General features: G+C 42.1%; 1 protein-coding gene and 1 long non-coding RNA gene across 3 annotated transcripts; both read left to right on the top strand.

Annotated features, from left to right (window-relative positions):
• The first annotated feature begins 264 nt into the window (after positions 1-264).
• On the top strand, positions 265-12,182 carry LOC120555532 (low choriolytic enzyme-like). The gene is made up of 10 exons (XM_039794279.1): positions 265-393; positions 5,110-5,140; positions 5,237-5,302; positions 5,598-5,750; positions 6,276-6,396; positions 6,484-6,662; positions 8,619-8,700; positions 10,798-10,922; positions 11,231-11,294; positions 12,139-12,182. The coding sequence occupies exons 1-9, from the start codon at positions 331-333 to the stop codon at positions 11,284-11,286; spliced, it is 876 nt and encodes a 291-aa protein (XP_039650213.1). The 5' UTR covers positions 265-330; the 3' UTR covers positions 11,287-11,294; positions 12,139-12,182.
• LOC120555539 lies at positions 403-3,346 on the top strand. 2 transcript variants are annotated; one of them, XR_005638728.1, is made up of 2 exons: positions 403-2,096; positions 3,032-3,346. It is a non-coding gene; the product is annotated as an uncharacterized LOC120555539 (long non-coding RNA). The 2 variants fall into 2 exon arrangements; XR_005638727.1 differs by having other exon boundaries at positions 3,026-3,346.
• Positions 12,183-21,661: the final 9,479 nt, after the last annotated feature.

The raw sequence follows: 21,661 nt of genomic DNA, 5'->3' as shown, positions 1-21,661 counted from the left end.
TGTAGGATTTGTTTTTTATGTTGGAGTCTAAAAAGAGATACGTTTTTTGTCAGTAAATTGATCAATTTCACCTTTTTTTGTATCATTGACTGCTAAAATATGTTATCTGCTCCTGCCTGGGGACAGAGAGCCGGAAACAAAGCCCATATCTTACGCAAACTACTGTCCCTTTTAGCAATAACTGCCACTTTCAGTTGATCAGAATTTGTCAACATGTCTTTGGTGAGCAGTTTGCCATATTAGGATGAAAGTTAGTTGGCTTTCACACCCATATAAGTTGGAACACTCCCCAGTTCTTTCTGAGTCTCCTGCTGCTGCTGTCCTATAACCATGATGCTCCAGGCGGCTGTGCTCAGTGTCCTCTTCTTCTCTGTCCACAGTTTTACTATACAGGTAAACCTCATCAGACACTTTGCATTACTTTCTCTATAAAAAGATAAACACTAACATTTTATGACACAATTTGAAATGAAATGTAATACATTCTGAAATTTAACAGCGCATAGTTTAATTTGTCTTCAATAATATACAAGGATCTGCAGTATAGTCTGACTGCTCAATGTACAGTATCATGGAACTTTTTCTATTTAATTGTGTGGTAATTTATATGGAAACTGTAAACAAAGATAATTTGGTAAATTGTGTGGAAGCCCTGTAAGGCAAGGTGAAAAAATAAAATTTGCGAAACCAAGATCAACTTTAAGATTATCTCTCGTGTGATACGGAAGAGGATTAGGGCCTCATGTAAAAAAATTATTTGAGTTCTGAGTTTAAACTCGTAATTCTGAGTGATAGTCAGACTTAAAACTTAGATACAGTAAGTGATTGCAAGAAATTAGTTTTTTCTGCCTCGAAAGATGTACATTGCAATTTTGAAGAAAAAAATGCTAGTTTTCAAAGTTCAAGTCAAGTCAACTTTATTGTCAATTCTGCAATATGTGCCAGACATACAGAGCAATTGAAAATATGTTTGTCTCCGACCCACAGTGCAATAAGGACACGTACGACAAGTATACTATAAAAAAGACAAGGAATATATACAAATATGATAAAGAAAGATAAGTTATATATACAATTAAAAAGATAAGTAATATGTACAATACAGTAATACATTCTGAATAGTGCAAATGTAAGGCAAAATCAACGCTGTAACACTGTAAAACTTTACAGTTACTTCTTGTTCTGACATTTTACAAAGTTTAGCTTTATATCACATTGTGGGTCCAAAATAATTACACTAGCTGACAGCATTTTTCCATGGTAACATATTGTTAAATTACAGGCAAGTTGCGTTCTGACTGTAAATTATGCATATACAGTTTAATATTGTTAATACTGCGTTGCACAAGACGGTTTGAAACAGGGGCTAGTGATGTGCGGATCGATACTAAAGTATCGATATTTACGATCCCAACGTCTCCTGCTCTAGTATCGATTCTCATATAAAAAGATCGATATTTAAACTCAGTAATTTGGAGTGAGTGTTTATGTTATCATAAGTAACTTGTTGTCACCTGAAAAGTCTGATTATAACCGGTTAGGGGAAGGAACTACTTCTCCTTCCGCCGGTCAGTTGTGTGTGCACTGCGGCTCTGTGACGGAGCCGGCCGCTGCAGCAGCCCTTCTTTAATTTCCCGCTATGAAGACTGCAGACTGCAAAGTGACTATGGCTGACCGCAAAAGGAGTCATGTCTGGCTGTATTTTAGCTGTAAAGACAGCAGTGACGCTGTGTGTGGACATTTTTTTATTTGTGTGTAATTTTCAACCTGTTTTACTGTACAAGTCTCTGAGATTTTCTTTATAATTAAATAATATGAGAGTAGTTTATTGTCTTGACTTTATGCAGCTATAGCCTACTTTGGAATTGGTAAGCCTACAGCCTACTTTTTTATTTTACTTTAAACTATTTGTCACATCACACTACAAATAAAATACGTAAAAAGTATTGGTATTGGTATCGGTATCGGCAATACCAGCCTGGGTATTACTTGGTATCGGATCGAACAGGAATTAAGTGGTATCGCACATCACTAACAGGAGCATCTGACAACTGAAGAAGAGGAGGAACGGTCGGAGTGCTTTACTTTTCAATAATGTAAGTTAAATCTAAATCTAAAGTTAAGTGATAATGTTACAGTGACTGTAATTTCACATTATTTTAGCTAAGGTATTTTTTCTTTAGAAAACAGTTAGTGAAGCTAACACTAGCTAGCGTTAGCCTACATTCATAGCCTACATTAACCCTATGTCCTGAAGTATGGGGACTGCCCCATCTGTATTCTGAATAGTTACAAAAAAATCTATTGGACCGAAAGCCCATAATGTTAGTCCGATGTGTTGCTACCCTGAAAACAAAAGCCAACTGCTTTGAATGCCCGTTGTTCCGAAAACACGGTAAGTCCAGTGACTTTGCAGACTCTCTTTAGATATTGCTCAATTTAACAGATAAATCATAATACAATGTATAAATCATAGCGTAATCATAACATTCGACTTTGTATGACTCTTTAAAGCAACACTAAAAAAAATCATTTTAGTGGTTCATCAACTCGTAACAGGGTGAACGGCACTTCTGCATTCGCTTTGCAGCCCTCTATCGGCTATAACCGCACTATGCAAGTTTGCCAGATTGGGTAGCGGATCTGTAGTTGGAATGAATGAAAGAATGTAGTTTGATAATGGACAATTCTGCTTCCAACCTGTAGGGGGACAAAAGAGGAAAAGTGCTTTGGTGTTGCTTTAAGAAATACTTGTAATGTCGGCTGACATTTAACTTCTACAGTTCTACAGTTACATAACGTCAGACAAGGTGGGCTTTTGATTTTGGGATAAATGGCCGTCAGACTACAGGCTTTTTGGTCCAGTGGAAAGATTTTTGAATGTATATTAGATGTGATAGGTTGAGTCATCACTGATATTATTAGACATTAGCTCCATTCATTAATGTTGGCTGCGGAGTTTTAAGTTACACAACCTTATCAGTAACCGAATGTGACGCTAATCTACATTACGTGTGTCATCTAGCTACAGGTGCAGAGGGAAGCACGACCAGTGGGCGCCACAGCTGAAGACAACAGTGATGACTATCACCTACATTTCCTTATAAACAGTTTCTTTTCAGTTTCTTTTTGTGATTTCAGATATTTAATTGGAATCGACCCAACCAGTGGCACCAAGATGGTAAAGCTGGACAGCCAAAGACGTAAGAAGGTGCATGAGAAGAAGAGCTCACGTCAATCCTTTTTTAGCTACAATCTTTATGTTTTTTTGATTTAACTGTCAAAAAATATTTACATGTGGATTGTAACGCTCTATTGATTTTAATAAAAGTTTTGTTTTGTTGCAGCTCTGACTCTGGTTTTAATTAACAGGTGAAGAGAATCTAATACAATGGTGTAGTTCAAAACACTTAACGGGAAAAAACACATGAAAAAATACTGTAAAAACAACATATTGTATTGTGTAGTATTAACAGCTATGTACTGGCAACTCAAGTTGCCAGGTAACTTCTGTAATTTAAATAGAGTACAAGATCATGTTGTAACCAAGATTACAATTAATTTTTTTCTGTTAAAAAGTAATTGCTGTAGTTTATACACAACAAAAACCTGTAAAAGGTATCCTGTAATATACTGTAATTATTTTCTACAGTAATTAACAGCACTTTTACAAGACTTTATTGGCAACTTTTTGCCAGGTATTTCCTATAAAATCTACACTCAGATACGTTACACTGAAATAGTACAGACTACTTAGAGCAACACCAAAGCACTTTTCCTCTTCGGTCCCCCTACAGGTTGGAAGTGGAATTGTCCATTACCGAACTACATTAATTTGAACTACAGATCCGCTACTCGATCTGGCAAACTTGCATAATGCGGTTATAGCCGATAGAGGGCCGCAAACCGATTGCAGAAGTGCCGTTCACCCTGTTACAAGTGGAATGGTTATTTGACTTTTTGGGGGGTTGAATGGTGGTCATCTCGCTTTCCCCTAGAGCCTGTGAGCAGAAAAAACACCCTTGCAACTTTTGGCCAGCAGGCTGCTTGCCTCAGCGTCAGGACGTATCACATGATATCAGGTCTTGCCATGTAACAAATTGCTTCACGGCACTGCACACATACAGGAACCGGCTAGCTATAAGAACAAGGTAGCAATGGAGTTTTTCACACTATCGTCATGGCTGAGCCGGGAAAAAAGAAGCAGAAAGCTGGGAAAGCATCGTCGGAGGAAGAGAGAAAGAGGAAACGGCAGACTGACCGACTGAGGAGTCAGACACGAGTAAGCATCGTAAGCACGAAATATCTTTTCCGAAGCTGTTGGGGGAGCTCTATAGAGAAACCTGCGAGCAAAAACGAGAAAACAGCGAAGAAATGGCCAAAACTGCATAGTGCCCCTTTAAGGTACAAAAGAATCTTTGGTGTTGCTTTAAGATAAATATTGTGAAATATAAAAGGAAGAGTCCTGAATGTCTTCATTATAAAGTGGCTGGTGCTGATCATGATGGGGGGAGGAGGGTTTCAGAGTCCAGAGTTCTTGGGGGCAAAGGTGAGAGGGATGGAGAGAGGGGAGGGTGTTGAGCTTCCTGACTGCCTGGGGAATGAAGCTGTTTGCCAGTCTGGTGGAACAGGCACAGATGCTCCAGTACCTTCTCCCACATGGCAGGAGGCTGTTTGAGGGGTGGCTGAGGTCACCCACAATGCTGGTTGCTTTGCGGGTGAGGCAGGTTTGGTAAATGTCCAGGAGTGAGGGGAGTGGGACACCAATGATCTGCCCAGCAGCCTATGCGTTGCAGGGTCTTACGATTGGAGGCAGCGGAGGATGCTGGACAGGATGCTCTCAATGGTTCCCCTGTAGAAGGAACACATGATGGGTGGGGGGGCTCTCGCTCTCTTCAGTTTGCGGAGGAAGTAGAGGCGCCGCTGATGATTTTTATTTCTGCCTACATGCTATTGTTATGAGACCATAGTAGTCTTGGAATAAAAGTCAAATCACTGACTGAACTAAACACTTTCTGAACTTAAAAGCCAATTTTCACATCTTAAATTCAGTGTCTCTATAACGATTCAACTGTATTTAACCAACGATTACTTTGTGTCTTATGACAGGCTTCCTTTGAAAAGCGTGAGGAGAACTCTGGTAAGACTGGGCTACTTTTCAGACAGTAAAAATTCTGTAAAAATATAGTCGGCCATCGTGTAACTGATACATGACCAAATAGTTTCTACTCCACAGGCAACACCATTGAAGAAGACGATTTCAGTGTGTCCACGCTGTTAGAGAAGGCCAATGTTAATCTTGGTATGTTCATCTCCACTGCAACTGCTTTATTCATTCCCTTTGGTGACATTATAACTCAAGCAGCAAATGTACAGTAATACTTATCTAACCTTACATATATAAATAATAAATAATGCTGGTGTTACAGTACATACCTGAAAGTATACAGCAGAGATCCTGCATAGTGGAAGAAGAGCTTATATCAGACCCAGATTTGACGGGCTTTTAACGCAGCAGTTAAATAAAAAATATTATGAAATGCAGATCAATAAGAATAGATGAAAACATTAATCAATCTTGTCATGTGATTTTGCAGGAAAGAACGTTGATGACCCTCTGGTGTTATTTGGAGACATAGCAGTGCCAACAGGTCTACAGAACGCTGATCCCTGCACAGCACGAGGCTGCCTGTGGCCTAAAGCCACCGACGGCAACGTCTATGTACCCTACCGCATCTCCAACCAGTACTGTGAGTACTGAAGGCTTGGCTTTTACTTTGCTTCTGTATTCAGCAGTAAATAATAGCCTAGTAGAAGCACAATTGTAGAAGTAGCAGCAGCAAACTAGTAAACTTAATATATTTGAAATATGCACAAAACAAGACATTTTAGGACGTCATCTTGGGCTTTGGGAAACACTGATCAACATTTTTCGCCATTTTCTGAGATTTTATAGACCAATCTATTAATCGAGAAAATTATCAAAAGATTAATCAACAATGAAAATAATTGTAAGTTGCAGCCCTAAGTAGTAGATTTGTACAGCAGTAGCAAGAGCAAAAGCACTAGTATTGCAATAGGAGCAGCAGTAGTAGTTGTAGTGGTAGTTGTGGTACCAGAATAGTAGTAGGGGTAATAGTAAAAGTAGTAGTATAGTAGTCTACTCGTATAGTAAAAGTGCTAAACGTCTCCTTTTAATATGAAAGCAGAGTGAATTAGAAGATGACAGCAATAAAACCCATTAAACTGATAATGTTGTTTTTCTTACTGTCAAGCCACAAGAGAGAGAGAAACCATCATCCAAGGCCTGCGTTCATTTGCGCAGTCCACTTGCATCCGCTTCACCCCCTTGGCTAATGGACAGAGGGACTTTGTGGACATCCAGTCTCGCGAAGGGTATGGACCACACAATGCACATAACACATATGTCTGCACAAATACACTCTTAGTTAGTCAAAGGTTTGGTTTACTTCTATCTTTCAGGTGTTTCTCATTTATCGGGCGTCGTGGTAATGGCCAGGTAGTGTCTTTGATGCGCCGGGGCTGTGTTTTCCTGGAGATCATCCAACACGAGCTGCTCCACGCCCTGGGCTTCCACCATGAACAGAACCGGTCAGACAGGGACGAGCATGTTCGCATCCTGCTGGAGAACGTCGAGCCTGGTGGGTCGAGTAACAGACTTTCTTTATGTCAAATATAGATGGAGCTTTAGAAATGTTTTAAGCAAAAGATACAATTAATACAACTGGCCTTTATTACTCTAAACTTTTAAGTAAAAAATCCATCTATCCATCTTCATCCGCTTATCCGGAATTGGGTCGCAGGGACAGCAGCCAGTCCTGGGTCTTGAGGGCTGATGCCTTCTCCCAGCTGGACATGCCAGGGGGCATCCTTACCAGATGCAAAAACCAACTTAACTGGCTCCATTCCACGCAAAGGAGCAGCGGCTCTTCTTCCTAACAGATGAGCTTCTCATCCTATCTCTAAGGGAGCCAGCCACCTTCTGGAAAAAAAACATTTCTGCCGCTTGTACCTGAGTACGGTGTTTCCCACAGGTTGAGAATTTACTTGTGGTGGTAGGTGGCATAGGATGTGACAGTGCATGATGGCTGGGTTCAGAAATAAGCTAGTCAAATGAAGGTTTATGAACTATTTATTGAAAAAAAAGTACTGAATAACATTAACTATAATAACTTTAATATTACATATTAAACAAACTAGAAGACTAGAAGATGATACAGATCAATTCAGATGAAGTGTAGCCTTTGATATGATTTGTCAATCAAATCTGGTTGGTTTGTTAAATAAATGTTATGGTCCAGCAGATAAAATACCTGATTACCTGGTGTTTAAATGTTATATAGGCCTATATTAACAACTTTATGAGGGGGAGGGGCTGGATGCCGCTGATCTGGGTGCGCTGTTAAAAATACATTGATTGTGGAAAAGATTTAATTTGGATTTTATCTACCTGGGCCGGTCTTAATCGACCTTGGCGGGGCACCCAAGTAGTACATATGTATGGGAAACACTGCCATAGGTGAGGGTATGAACGAAAATTGACCGGTAGATCGAGAACTTTGCCTTTTGGCTCAGCTCTCTATTCATCGCAACGGTGCCGTAAAGCAAATGCAATGCCGACCCTGCTGCGCCGATTCACCAGCCAGTTCCCCGCTCCATTGTCCCCTCACACGCGAACAGGACCCAGAGGTACTTGAATTTCTTCACTTGGGGTAAAGACTCATTTCCTACCCGGAGTAGGCACTCCATCGGTTTCCTGCTGAGAACCATGGCCTCAGATGTAGAGGTGCCGATCCTCATCCCAGCTGCTTCAGATCCAGTGAGTGCTGAAGGTCACAGACCGATGATGCCATCAGGACCACATCATCTGCAAAAAAACGCTCATCGAACTGCAACACCTCCCCACCACAACTATGCCTCGATATCCTGTCCATGAAAATCACAAACAGTATTGGTGTCAAAGCGCAGCCCTGGCGGAGGCCAACACAGCTATTGCTTTGGACTTGCAGGGATTGGATAGCCCTAAGAAGGTACCCCATACTCCTGCAGCACCTTCCCGCAGTACCTCCTGGAGGACCCGGTCATATGCCTTCTCTAGATCCACAAAACACATGTAAACCCAATGGGAATACTCCAGGATCCTTGCCAGAGTGAAGAGCTGGTCCGTTGATCCACGACCAGGGCGAGTTTCTCTTCAATCTGAGGTTTGACTCTTGGCCGAACCCTCCTTTCCAGCACTTTGGATTAGCCTTTACCAGGGAGGCTGAGAAGTGTCATACCACTGTAATTGTCACACACTCTGATCTCTGTGCCACTCTTTAGGCACTGTACCAGACTTCCACACAGTGTTGAAAAGGAGTGTCTAAGTGAAAAATGTTAAGTGTCATATCATTGTTGCAGTTATTCAGTAGCAAGGGATGTCAATTATGTAGTTATCAAGACCTCTAGAATGAGCAGCCATGTGTACAGAAAACGTGACATGTAGTTTACTGCAGATATACCTATTAAGTTAACCCCTTTACTTATTGCACTTTTCAGCCATTTTGACTGACAAGCTGTTATAAAAACATTTGATTAAGCTGTGTGGTCCCCTGCAGGATTGGAGTCCCAATTTACCAAGGTCCAAACAAGGAACCTTGGCACTCCCTATGACTACGGCTCTGTCATGCAATATGACAGGTAAAATTCACTCACTGAACTTAATTATAATATTCTACAACAATGTATTTATGCTATGTTAACTAGGAAATAATGTATAACATATAACGTAACTATGCATTTTTAATGGAGGATTTTCCATTTTCAAGTATTTCTTGAAAAAATACTCACATGCCTATATGTACGTTGAACAAGTTACGGGACACTTTAGACACTCATTATACTGGCCATGAAGAGATCCTCTCCTAATGCAATTCCACTGAAAGAGACAAAATCCACATCCTTCTTCTGTGCAAATCTTAAACTCAGTTTAAAAAAAAATTATTGTGAAATGGTCACAGTTTGGTTAGGTTTAGACAAAGAACTACTTGGTTATATTAGGGAACCAACATTAAGTATTTAAGTTTAATAAAATATTGTGGTTTGGGTTAAAATCAGGGTTAGGGGGTTAGGATTAGGGGGTTAGTGTGAGCCCTAACCCCTCACTTACTTTCAGTTATGCACGTGACACAGAAACTGACAAATCTTTGTCTGGTCAGTAAAGTAAAAAAAAAACTCACCATTTACTTTTATTTTCAAACAGGACATGGACCCCAGTCTCCTGGGTGAAAGTCCTGTGTTTGTTTGACCCACCACCCCAATTTACCCTCTTCAATGGAAATGTGGCACTCTTATACTTTGTCACCTCACTCCTCACTTCCAGCTTTGCTGCCATTGTAACTACTACGGCCACTGGAGGGCGATAACACTATCAAGTTAAAGTGATGGTTCAGAGTAATTTCACTCAAGGGTCCTTTGCACCATGACCTCGAGCCAAACACCCCCCCAGAAGCTTTTTTCACCTGGGTCTAATATTGGGAGCGTTAGCGTAGAGTAGCGTTATCAGCTGAATAGCTTAGCGCAGGGGCTAATGCACCCACGTTTGTATCTCGTAAATAACCCCACCAATAATGCCCGAAATGATACCAAACGTCTACACTAGTACATATAGGTTATGCACTCATAAAACGATTGATTGGAAAGTTTGTAAGTACACCAGAAGTTTATGTAAATAACACTTGCCTGCTGGCTTCTGGTCTCTGCTGTTGTTGTTGCTAATGTAAGGCGAGTGCTTAGGGATGTCTACAAATTACAACACCGAAAAGAGATGCAACAAAAATATTTTTTAATTTAACTTTTTTTTTAAGTAAGTGCTGTAGTATAACTAGCAGGAATTAAGTAATAATTGAGGTAAGTTTGGAGACATTACCTTATTTAATCATTAAATTAATAAATATTTTTGTTGTATCTCTTTTCGGTGTAGTAATTTGTAGACGGCCCTAAGCACTCGTCTAACTGCAGGTAGGGTATGAACGAAAATTGACCGGTAGATCGAGAACTTTGCCTTTTGGCTCAGCTCTCTATTCATCGCAACGGTGCCGTAAAGCAAATGCAATGCCGACCCTGCTGCGCCGATTCACCAGCCAGTTCCCCGCTCCATTGTCCCCTCACACGCGAGCAGCAGCAGCAGCAGCAACAGAGAGCAGAAGAGAGCAGGCAAGTGTTCATAAACTTCTGGTGTACTTACAAACTTTCCAATCCATCGTTTTATGAGTGCATTCAACTATATTTTTGTACTAGTGTAGAAAAAAACGTTTGGTATCATTGGTATTGAATTAGTGGTGATTACAATAGCAAAGGGGGTCCATTAGCCTATGCGATTCTAAGCTATTCAGCTGATAACGCTACCTTACTTTCTCAATGTTAGACCCAGGTGAAAAAAGCTTCTGGTTTTTTTTTTTGTCGAGGTCAGTGCGGCATGGACCGCAGGTGAAATTACTCCGAACCATCACTTTAAATATGGGTCGTAATTGCTGCTTCGCCGTTTTTCTGGGGGAGGTCAGTCTCAAGTAAACATAAAGGGGGAATTTAATTTAAGGACTATAACTTTGGAAAATACTCCATTGATTTGTCTATAACTAAGACTGTTGAAGAATGCATTTTTACAAATAACATGCACTGTGGATTTTGTCCCTAAATCACCTACAATCACTTCATGCCCAGTATGGATCCATACATCAGCTTCCGTTGTCATTCAACAATACAGTTTAAACCTCTCATCACTACTGTGTACCGTAGGTTTGCCTTCTCTAGAAATAGGCAGCCAACCATCGTTCCTATCCCCGACAACAATGTATCCATTGGCAGAGCCACCCAGATGAGTCCTAATGACATCCTTCGGGTGAACCGCCTGTATGGCTGCAGTACGTACCTTTTTACCCATATAACCTACCATCTCCCTAACTAAATAACTTCCTGCTTGTTTCTGTATCCATGGTGTATTTTCTCTGAGTTACTTACATTCTCACTTGTCTTTCTACCTGGCTACCCCCTACCGTACTCTCAGTAACAAACAGTACTCTCTCATGCTGTCTTTCTACTGTTAAAATTGACAGACTAGGTCAGACTGAATAGATACCTTAGAAGATCATACTTATGTTCATGTGCATTGTAGCAGTACCATAAAGAAATCAAGCAGCTTTTACAGATTTAGCTTTCTTTCTGATTTCAGATTCGACTGCTTCCAGACGTCACTTGAAACCTGGCCAAAGAAAGCATTTCCTCTAAAAATGAAAGTAAGTTGTGTGGTTCGATGTTTTTTTCGAACTTGCTATGTACACGCTATCCTTAATGTGATCTAACTTAAGTATAATAATAATAACATTTAATTGAACCTAGCTGTGAATTCTGTCTTCAGATGGAAGTTTTCCTCTCTTTTTGTGTTTCGTAGCTTTTCTTTATGATTCATTCCATTTATCATGCATTTTGTTGTTTCTCTGGCATTTTGCCCTTATAGGACAGATACAGAGAGGAAGCATGAATGTACCTTTATGTGCATGCATGTTTCCTATTATTCAGACATTAACCCCTGATATACAGTTTATGTTTATTTGTAAATTTGAGCAATATTAAATTACATCCTTCAGTTAGTAAGAGTAAGTAGTAAGTAGTAAGAGTAAGTAGTAAGAGTTTTTATTTTACTCCACAAAAAAATCATACATTCCACAAACACAAAAACAAACAGTAGAACAAATACATGACAGATCAGGTCGAACCAGAAGTTAACAACCAAACATCAATAGATTAAATAAAAATAGAAAAAAATAGAGGTGAAAGAAAATGCAAATAAATAAAAACTTACAATAATAGTTGCATTCTAAGCCCCTCCCCGCATCCACAGCTATTCATTCTAGCATCTTTTTGGGCCCTCCTCACATGAGGGCCCTGGGTACTCAGTCCCCTTTTTACCCCCAGTCCGACGCCCCTGGTGATGGTCGTCAACAGACCTGTAACTTAAGGACTTCAATTGTCTGTGCATGCCCGTGTGTGTGTGTGTGTGTGTGTGTGTGTGTGTGTGTGTGTGTGTGTGTATATATTCATTTGATATTTTTGAACAAATTCCCTCTTTTTTTCCAACAGGAAATCCAGAGCAAATGAGGCAAACAGATGAAATGTTTTACAAGCAAAACCAGAAATGCATCTTGTGCTTAATGAATTTGCTTTTATTCAGAATTTGATCAAATGAGCTTGCATGCTGTCCTAATGAGAAATTAAGTGTCCAATGACATCATCACAAATAACGCAAATATCCGTTTTGAGCTTGATTACTAATAATAAATAAAACATGCTTATTTGCATCATAACCTCAGCCTGTGTCTGTTTTATTGTGACCTGAGAAGATAGAAGTGTTGTACCAGCCCCAGCACTCAACATAAGAAAAGATTTAAGCCAGAAACAAGGTCAACATTCATGTAGAAGCAAAACTCAGTAAAAAGCCACGCAGGTGATCAGCAATATTCACAGTTTCTGTCATTCTCACATCAATGGCCTTCATGAACAGAGCCCAATGACAAACACACAGGTGATCAAACGTAGCACATACTGTACTGTAGTTGCTAAGGCTTTTTTCTTTACTCGGAACATCAGACATACAGTCTCACACACACTTGTGCCAGTAAGCCACTTTTTAATTCTGAAAAGATAACACACAACCCTGTAAAATATGGCGATGTTTCAGTTCCCTCTAACTTCCGTTTTTGGAGCATCAGAGAGAAGTGCAGGCATTTCAGTGGCACCTAAATAAGACACCGAATTCCGCGTTGCTATTCGGTCCGGTAGATAACGGTCATAAAGGCACCCCCCGGACCCCCCCCCACCCCCAATAAAAACTCTTTGCATCTACAAGATTCACGTGGATGACATTTTTCCATTCAAAACGATGATTTTTGCCAAAAAGCGACTACTTTGCAGGTATGTACTACTCTTTGGCCAGCTCGCAAGCCCAAACAAGTGTGTGCAGCGTGCCTGTTGTTTTGTTGCCGGTCTAGCTAGATCCGGTGTGGTGTTGTAGTTTTTCTAACATTACTAGTTGTTGCAACAGCATGTGAAAAAACTACAAAGTTTGCTAGGCCAAAAAGAACGTTAATCTTGCAATAAAAAAAATGTACGCCATTAAAATGGGTTTGCGTTAACATCGTTAATAATGCGTTTAACTGACAGCACTAATATATACACTCACCTAAAGGATTATTAGGAAAACCCTACTAATGCCGTGTTTGACCCCCTTTTGCCTTCAGAACTGCCTTAATTGTTCGTGGCATTAATTCAACAAGGTGCTGGAAGCATTCTTTACAAATGTTGTCCCTTATTGATAGGATAGCATCTTGCAGTTGATGGAGATTTGTGGGATGCACATCCAGGGCACGAAGGTCCTGTTCCACCACATCCCAAAGATGTTCTATTGGGTTGTGATCTAGTGACTGTGGGGGCCATTTTATTACAGTGAACTCATTGTCAGGTTCAAGAAACCAATTTGAAATTATTCGAGCTTTGTGACATGGTGCATTAACCTGCTGGAAGTAGCCATCAGAGGATGGGTAGATGGTGGTCATAAAGGGATGGACATGGTCAGAAACAATGCTCAGGTAGGCTGTGGCATTTAAACGATGCCCAATTGGTACTAAGGGGCCTAAAGTGTGCCAAGAAAACATTCCCCACACCATTACACCACCACCAGCAGCCTGCCCAGTGGTAACAAGGCATGACGGATCCATGTTCTCATTCTGTTTACGCCAAATTCTGAGTCTACTATCTGAATGTCTCAACAGAAATCAAGACTCATCAGACCAGGCAACATTTTTCCAGTCTTCAACTGTCCAATTTTGGTGAGCTCGTGCAAATTGTAGCCTCGTTTTCCTATTTTTAGTGGAGATGAGTGGTACCCGGTGGGGTCATCTGCTGGTGTAGCCCATCTGCCTCGAGGTGTGCGTGTTGTGGCTTCACAAATGCTTTGCTGCATACCTCAGTTGTATCAAGTGATTATTGGAGTCAAAGTTGATCTTCTATCAGCTGGAATCAGTCGGCCCATTCTCCTCTGACCTCTAGCATCAACAAGGCATTTTGGACCACACCTCTAAATGCATTGAAGCAGCTGCAATGTGATTGGTTGATTAGATAATCACATTAACGAGAAATCTTACAGGTGTTCCTAATAATCTTTAAGGGGAGTGTATATGTATCTGTAGTTTGCCACTTTTAAGCAGGGACTTATACATGGGAATTAAGTGGACAGCATTGTGATCAGAAGTCCCTAAAGGTGGATTAACCTTAGCTGTGTACGCATAACATGGACATAACATTTGTCCAGAATATTTTCATCTCTGGTATTACGATCCACATATTGATTGAATCCCGGTAAAGCAGACTCAAGTTTCCAATGATCAAAATCACCTAAAATATGAAAACCCTACAGTGTGTAGGGTGTCTGTGTCCTACAAACTCTTGCTAGCTGCCCTGAACAGTTCGGCCAGGCACTGAGCTGTCATTCTAAAGCAGTCAAAAACTCATTAGCCAATGGGGACGCACCCCTAAAAGTCCTGCCCATGGGACCAGGTTTGTCAGAATGCAAATGTAACCCTACTTAGCGCATTTGTGGCTAAGTTTTAGCAGGTATATCTAAGTGTCTAGGTTCTAAGAGGAGACTGGCATACTTTGAAGTAGTGAAGTACAGAATAGAATTTCTTTCAGGTCCATTAAGTCAAGAACACACATGACAATAAAAATGATTTAGGAAATTTGTATTGAATAAATTGCATTTCAGTTAATAAATTCAGAATTAAATTTTCGGGCGGCAGAGAAGAGAGCAGCAAGCAGGTAGGAGCAAACTGGATCTGCTTTAAATAGGGCGCCCTGTCTTGAGCGTAGCCATTAAGCAGCGAGGGGTGTTGACCAGCTGATGCGCTAATCCAGATCAGCTGATGCAGCTCAGCAGGAGCAGATCAGCTGATGAGACCGTGTTGTTGGCCAGCAGCGTCTTGACTACCTGGCCTGCCAGAACTGATGCTGACGCTCAATTTCTGTCAGGTTCATTAAGTCAGAACACACATGACAATAAAAATGATTTAGGACATTTTTATTGAATAAATTGCATTTCAGTTAATAAATTCTGAATTAAATTTTCTTTGGCGGTATGGCTCTGTTCAGGGAGTCCTCTGACCTTTCATGAGCACCATGAAATAGCAGAGAGTCAGAGGACAGCAGCAGCATTAGGGAACGCTCACACAGTTTAGGACTGTGAGAGCTGAACTATTCCCCCCAAACAAACCACACCTGGCAATCCTCATGGGAAATGAAAACAAGAGAATGGAATTAGACAATTAAAAATGCTTGGAATCTTTATGAATAAATTTACGAATTAATTTGGCAATCTGATCAGATGAGTCCCCTGACCATTCATGAGCACCATGAATTTAGCAGAAAGTCAGCAACAGCATTAGGGGACGCTCACAAGAATTAGAGATTAGTTGATGAGGCACAATTGATTATTAAGACAAACCAATTGGGAACTAAGCTCATAGCCTTCTGAGCATCAAGAATAGCTCGAACATCAGGACGAAGGTAACATTCATAAGCAGCAGAAGACCAGCGCCCCATGGCTTTAAGGGTTAAAACCGGAGCGGATGCCGCCGCTGTAGTTGCTGCACCAATGCGTAGAGAATGAGCAGTATAACGGTCTAGAGGCAGTCCACAGAACTGGCAGAGGAGGCGCAGGTGAGAAGCAAACCAGGCTCGCGACATTGGTTTCCCCTCCTTCATGACAAACAGCGGCTCCTGTGGACCAGCACCAGGACGGCACCTCAAGTAGGTCAGCATGGAAACCAGAGGACAAAAGACAGTGTTAGACTCGGAAATATATACGACAACACCTTCACCATTTCTAGCAGTTTTGGAGTGTTTCAGAAACAATGTGAAATGGTGATCATTAAGTGAACCATCAGAAATTGTCAGATTGTGATTTGGATCAAAGGAAAATGTGTGTGAAGAAATTTCACCACCCCTTAGAGAACCAAAAAAAGCTGTGAGAACGACTGTCTCTAATAACTGATCGGTGTAAGGCCCAAAACACCCATTCCGTAATTGAGATATGATTTGTTTAACCAAAGGTAAAGTAAAAGGGAGACGTTTATCATTGCCTCGTGGTGTCTGTCTTTTGAGGCCGTTCAGCAAAAGGCGAATGGATGGGTTTTCCAAAATACTGGAGGCAGAGGGATCCAGGCAGTGCAGATGGAATTGAATGCCAGCACAGTACTTTTGATGGAAGAAGGCTGCAGTTTTCGATCCTCAAAGCAGTGAACTATAAAAGCACTAATATACAATAAATTGACAGGCAGAGCAGCTACAGATAAAGAAGCACAAAAGGTGATGAAATAAGCCGAGTCATACGATTTTAATGTAGAGCTAGCCAGACCCCCCCGCATGTACTGCGCAGCTGAGCGCACATAAGATTGGAGAGGGTTATTCAATCTAGAATGGTCTGGCTGAAAGGAGGGCATTCCAGTCTCGAGTGGGCTGCAGCTGGACACAGGAGATGGAATTTCTGAAAATTAAATCGAGACAAAGAATCGGCCACTTGGTTATTCAAACCAGGAATATGCTCAGCGCGAAAATGAAAATTCCCCAAAATTGACAGCCATGTAAGACGTCGCAGGAACATATTTATGAATGGGACCGATGAGCGCCTCTTATTAATGATATTAACAGTAGCTTCGTTGTCGCAGAAAAAAAAAAAGTGCTCCCTAGCCCAATGTTTACCCCAGAGAATGCATGCCACAACAATAGGATACAGCTCTAGTAGGGCTATTGAGGAATCACCGGCAGGTAACGAGCAATTCTTTCGGCCAGGCACACGCAAACTATTCGTTGTTGAAAACCCCCCCCAAACCCTACGGAAGGCGCAGCATCCGTATACAGATTCAGAGCCACAGACGATTCCAAAAAATCATTAAGAAAAAATGAAACACCATTCCATTCATCTAGGAGCAGAGACCAAAAGTGCAGCTCAGATCGACATCCAGCATCCAAGGCAACAATGTCAGTGAGAGCTTTTGCAGATTTTAGGTCAAGAAGCCTGGAGATAAATGACCTGCCTTGAGGAATTACCCTCACTACAAAATTAAGGTGGCCCAAAAGAGACAGCAAGTCCCGTTTGGAAAAGGACCTAGAATTTAGAGCGACGTTCATAACTTGCCGTATGCGGGATAATTTCTCAAGGGGCAGCGAAGCTTGCATATGGATGGCGTCGAGAGTAATGCCCAAAAATTCGATAACTTTAACGGGACCCACGGTCTTTTCCTCCGAGAGTGGAACGCCCAAATTGAAAAAGGTGCGTTTAAGAGCTGAGATAGAATAATCCGATTTCGCGGACGGAAAGTCCACCAGGAGAAAATCATCTAAAAGATAAAGGACGAATGATAATTTGTCGTTATTAAGAAGAATCCAGCACAAGGCCTCTGATAAGGTATCGAATATTTTTCGATATTTTTCAAGTCTAACCGAGAAATAAATTTTTCCCGCCACCGAACGCCAAACAAATGCCACTGAGAAGGATGCAAGGCCATGACTTTAAAAGCACCGGAAATATCTGCCTTTGCAAGCTCCACGTCCTGCCCTTTTAATGAAATTGATAGCGTCATCGACAGTGCTATAAAACAGGGAAAAAGGGGCTAAAGGAATAAGGCTATTGACGCTGTCAGCCAAACCATTGTGGGGAGCGGAAAGGTCAATGATTAAACGTTTCCTGCCCGAATACTTTCGAGTGGCGATCCCTAAAGGACTTAACCTGAAAACTGGAAAAGGAGACCTATCGAATGGACCTATCATAAAACCCTTTTGAACCTCCTTCTCATTTCTTTCACTCCGCTTTCATGAAGTGGGTTCTCCTCGGGCATACAGACTTGTGATGGGCATCCCCACAGTAGCTACAGACATGGAGATATTTACAATTATGCATCCTACAAACATTTTCATTAAAATTATAGCAAAGAGGAGTAGCAAAGTTATTCACCTGGGAGCCAGAATTACGGCTCGGGCCAGGATGGGACATATAAGGGGTAGGCCTAGATTTAGAGCAAAGGGTAGTAGAGTGCGAGAGAGAGCCACAGATGGAGCAGGACAGGATTTGGTGCCCCGTGAAGTGTTGACTTATGAGCGCGAGGTCGACCACGGACCAGTCCAGTCTTTGGTTGAAGCGCTGAATGAACATGGCTGCCTTTGCAGAAAAAGACTTGTGATACTTATAAAACAAGACCCCACCATAAGAGAGAGCCAGGTCGGAAATAATGGCCAAATAAGTATCGAGTTCAGCTCTGCGCGCCGGTTGAACATCACAAATTACATCTCTATACACACCAAATGCAACACAGAACTCAGGAAAAGTCAGAGTTTTAGACAGTCTAGGGTCCCCATCCTTTAACTTGACAGATACATCGCCACAGTCCACAATACGCCGCTCACACAGCTCAGAACCCAGCAGGAGTTTAACAAGATTAATGACATTACCTGCCAAAATCTGGCCCCTCAGCTGATGTGAGATGGCAGCAGCCGGCGGGAAAAAAGGCGAGCCCGAGGACAGAGGTACAGCGGGTGCCAGTGTCCCTCTAGGAACGAACTCCGGGGTGACGTCATCACGCAGAGGCCGGCGCAGGTGGTGTCGCAGGTCGGAGACGGCGGAGGCAGCCGAAGCAGAGGTGGACGCCGAAGGAGCGGAGACTGGGGTTGAGGAAGGTCTGAAAGTGGAGGAGTCTGAAAGTGGAGGAGTCTGAAAGTGGAGGAGTCTGAAAGTGGAGGAGTCTGAAAGTGCAGATAATCTGGCAGCTATATCATGGAGAGAAGATTGGACGTCAGACAGCGCCATAAGCACCGGGTCAGCCGCTGGAGAAGCACCAAGGCCCGGACAAACAAGGCCGCCGGCCCGTTTTTGCGCAACAGGCCTGCTGGTCGGCTCGGGATTTTTACGCTTCTGAGCGAGGACTGGGGAGGAGCTCCGGCAATAAGTCGACCGCTGGAACAATCAGAGAGTCACAGAGGAGGACAAATAAATCCTCGTGAGAAGCGCCACTCGGAAGCGGAATATAGTATCTTGGCCACGGGCCAATCGTCAATGCAGGGAGGAGACGTGGATTTACTCGCCAACCGCCGAGAGCTTCGACGGACGGCGGCGGTGTCATCCGGGCAGGCATCCTGCCCCTGATCCGGTTGAACCGGCCGGGTGTCATCGGAGGAGTCAAGTTGCCAGGAATCCTCCTCGACAGCGGTGGAAGTCATGGCCAACAGCAGGGTGAGTAGGACCAGACGAGCGGGGCCAAACAACAACATGAGCGTTTAACGAGCAGACAGAAACAACGGCAGAGAAGCAAGCAGGTAGGAGCAAACTGAATCTGCTTTAAATAGGGCACCCTGTCTTGAGCTTAGCCATTAAGCAGCGAGGGGTGTTGACCAGCTGATGCGCTAATCCAGATCAGCTGATGCAGCTCAGCAGGAGCAGATCATCTGATGAGACCGTGTTGTTGGCCAATAGCGTTAGCAGCGACTTGACTACCTGGCCTGCCAGAACTGAAGCTGACGCTCAATTTCTTAAACTTTCCCTTTATAACTCACACAAACAACAGAGTAACTTTGCATTTAACAGTAGTGTGTTATTCAGTCCTTCCAGAAAAACGTGGAATTTTTTTGTGATTGTTGCGGGCAAAAATCCTTGATTATGCGGCACGTTTTCTTAAAAAATGCGATGGAATATGCAGGATATTTATGCAATTTTATGCGATGAAATTGTGGGAACTTGCAAAAAATGCAGGAACTTGCAAAAATTGCGGGAACTTGCAAAAATTGTGGGAACTTGCAAAAATTGCGGGAACTTGCAAAAACTGCGGTTTGATTAAAACACCATGCTTTTTTAAACTTAATTTCCAAAAATAGTTTACAGATATTCAGTCATTGCAATAAGTAAACAAATAAGATACAAAAATATATACAAATAATATAATATTAAAGTAAAAATAAAAGTAATAGTCTAAACAGGGGGAAATAAAAGATACCAAAGAGACAGTCTTTCAAAAATCGTTAATAACATAGACAGCAGGAGCACTTAAACAAAGAAATTTGAGTAGACATCAGATATTAAGATCTTCTTATTGGATACCAACTTAAGAGTCTCAAAGTATCAACCTTCAACACCTGCTTTTCGATGATGTTCACGTCGCGTAATTTCGTCACTTCATAACGTTCCCATGGCAACAGGGGAAAATGGCTGCTCTTGTGTGAAGTAAACGCAACATTTTTTCAACTTTCTGCTAAGATATATGTGACTTTTTTGCAACGAAAATGCAGGGATTATGAAATCATGCAAGCACTGCATATTTTGCGCGGAAATCGGCAATTTATGCGGCGAAAGTGCAGCATATTTGAAAAAATGCGGCCCCCGCATTAAAGGAGAACAATTTTTACGTTAATCTTGATCGCTATATGCATATGAGTACTGTCGATAGCAAAAAAAAATTGCCAAATCGGTGCTAGCAACACGGAGCTGCTGCAGCTAATGCCAAGAGCTCCCACTCAGCTAAAACGGCAGTTATGGGGGCATAAGATAAAGAGTGTCTTTGTGCCTCTTAACAGACACAAAATGCAATTAAAATGTCTGTGCAACATGAACAGGGCCCTTACATGACAACAAGATGCGTTTAGCAACTTAGCCATTGTTTAAATTCACCTACAGCTGCTAGCTGCCGTCTGGGATGAGTGAGTGTGTTCAGCCAGGCTCCGGTAATAATCATCACGCAGCAGTTCCATGTGTATTTGTAGCATATATATCCATTTTGTGTGCTGTCGTTGGTGAATATGAGTCTCTGCAGTGGCGAATTGTATGGTAGTTTCCTTAGCCAGGCTAGCAGCCCCGACCGGGCATCCTTCTACTTCCTCCCCGCCTCCCTCGCCTGCTGCTGCCGACAACAATCCACAGGCGCCCACTGGTCTGGTGGATGTCCTCCAGAGGACAGTTCATGCTTTCACGGCGAAATATTGAAGTTTATTCCCCCCTCAAAAATAGGTAATCGAGCACTGTAGTGGTTATGATCATATCAGAGACTATGTAACTACATGGAAACAGACCAAATGATGCCTGTTTCTTGTAAAGTAACTAGCATTACAGAAGGCTGTAGCCTTGCGCTGAAGCCCCGTGGGAATTCAGTTGTAGCAGGAAAAGGTAAACAACAGAGCGTAGTGTGTGAAGAGTGAAGAACGGAGGTGTTCACAAGGTAAGAAGCTTGGAGTAACGTAACTATGGAGCTAGAGCTAATCTTCAGTAACGCTATTCGTAATAGTATTACAAGAAACAGGCATCATTTGGTCTGTTTCCATGTAGTTACATAGTCACTTATAGGATCACTTCAGTGCTCAATTACCTATTTATGAGGGGGGAATAAACTTCAAAATTTCGCCGTGAAAGCATGAACTGTCCTCTGGAGGACATCCACCAGACCAGCGGGCGCCTGTGGATTGTTGTCGGCAGCGGCAGGCAAGGGAGGCGGGGAGGAAATAGAAGGATTCCCGGTCGGGGCTGCTAGCCTGGCTAAGGAAACTACCACACAATTCGCAACTGCAGAGACTCATA

The sequence above is a fragment of the Perca fluviatilis genome, chromosome 3 (assembly GCF_010015445.1).
Source record: "Perca fluviatilis chromosome 3, GENO_Pfluv_1.0, whole genome shotgun sequence".
In the NCBI taxonomy this organism is placed as follows: domain Eukaryota; kingdom Metazoa; phylum Chordata; class Actinopteri; order Perciformes; family Percidae; genus Perca; species Perca fluviatilis.
The sequence above is the reverse complement of the archived record's forward strand: the minus strand, read 5'-3'. Positions and strand labels throughout refer to the sequence as shown.

Excerpts from the sequence above, each read along its gene's own strand:
- LOC120555532 (XM_039794279.1), top strand. The coding sequence starts at position 331 with ATGATGCTCCAGGCGGCTGTGCTCAGTGTCCTCTTCTTCTCTGTCCAC. Across the intron at positions 6,397-6,483 it reads GACATCCAGTCTCGCGAAGG|GTGTTTCTCATTTATCGGGC; the intron begins GTATGGACCACA and ends TCTATCTTTCAG. Across the intron at positions 8,701-10,797 it reads TCTGTCATGCAATATGACAG|GTTTGCCTTCTCTAGAAATA; the intron begins GTAAAATTCACT and ends TGTGTACCGTAG.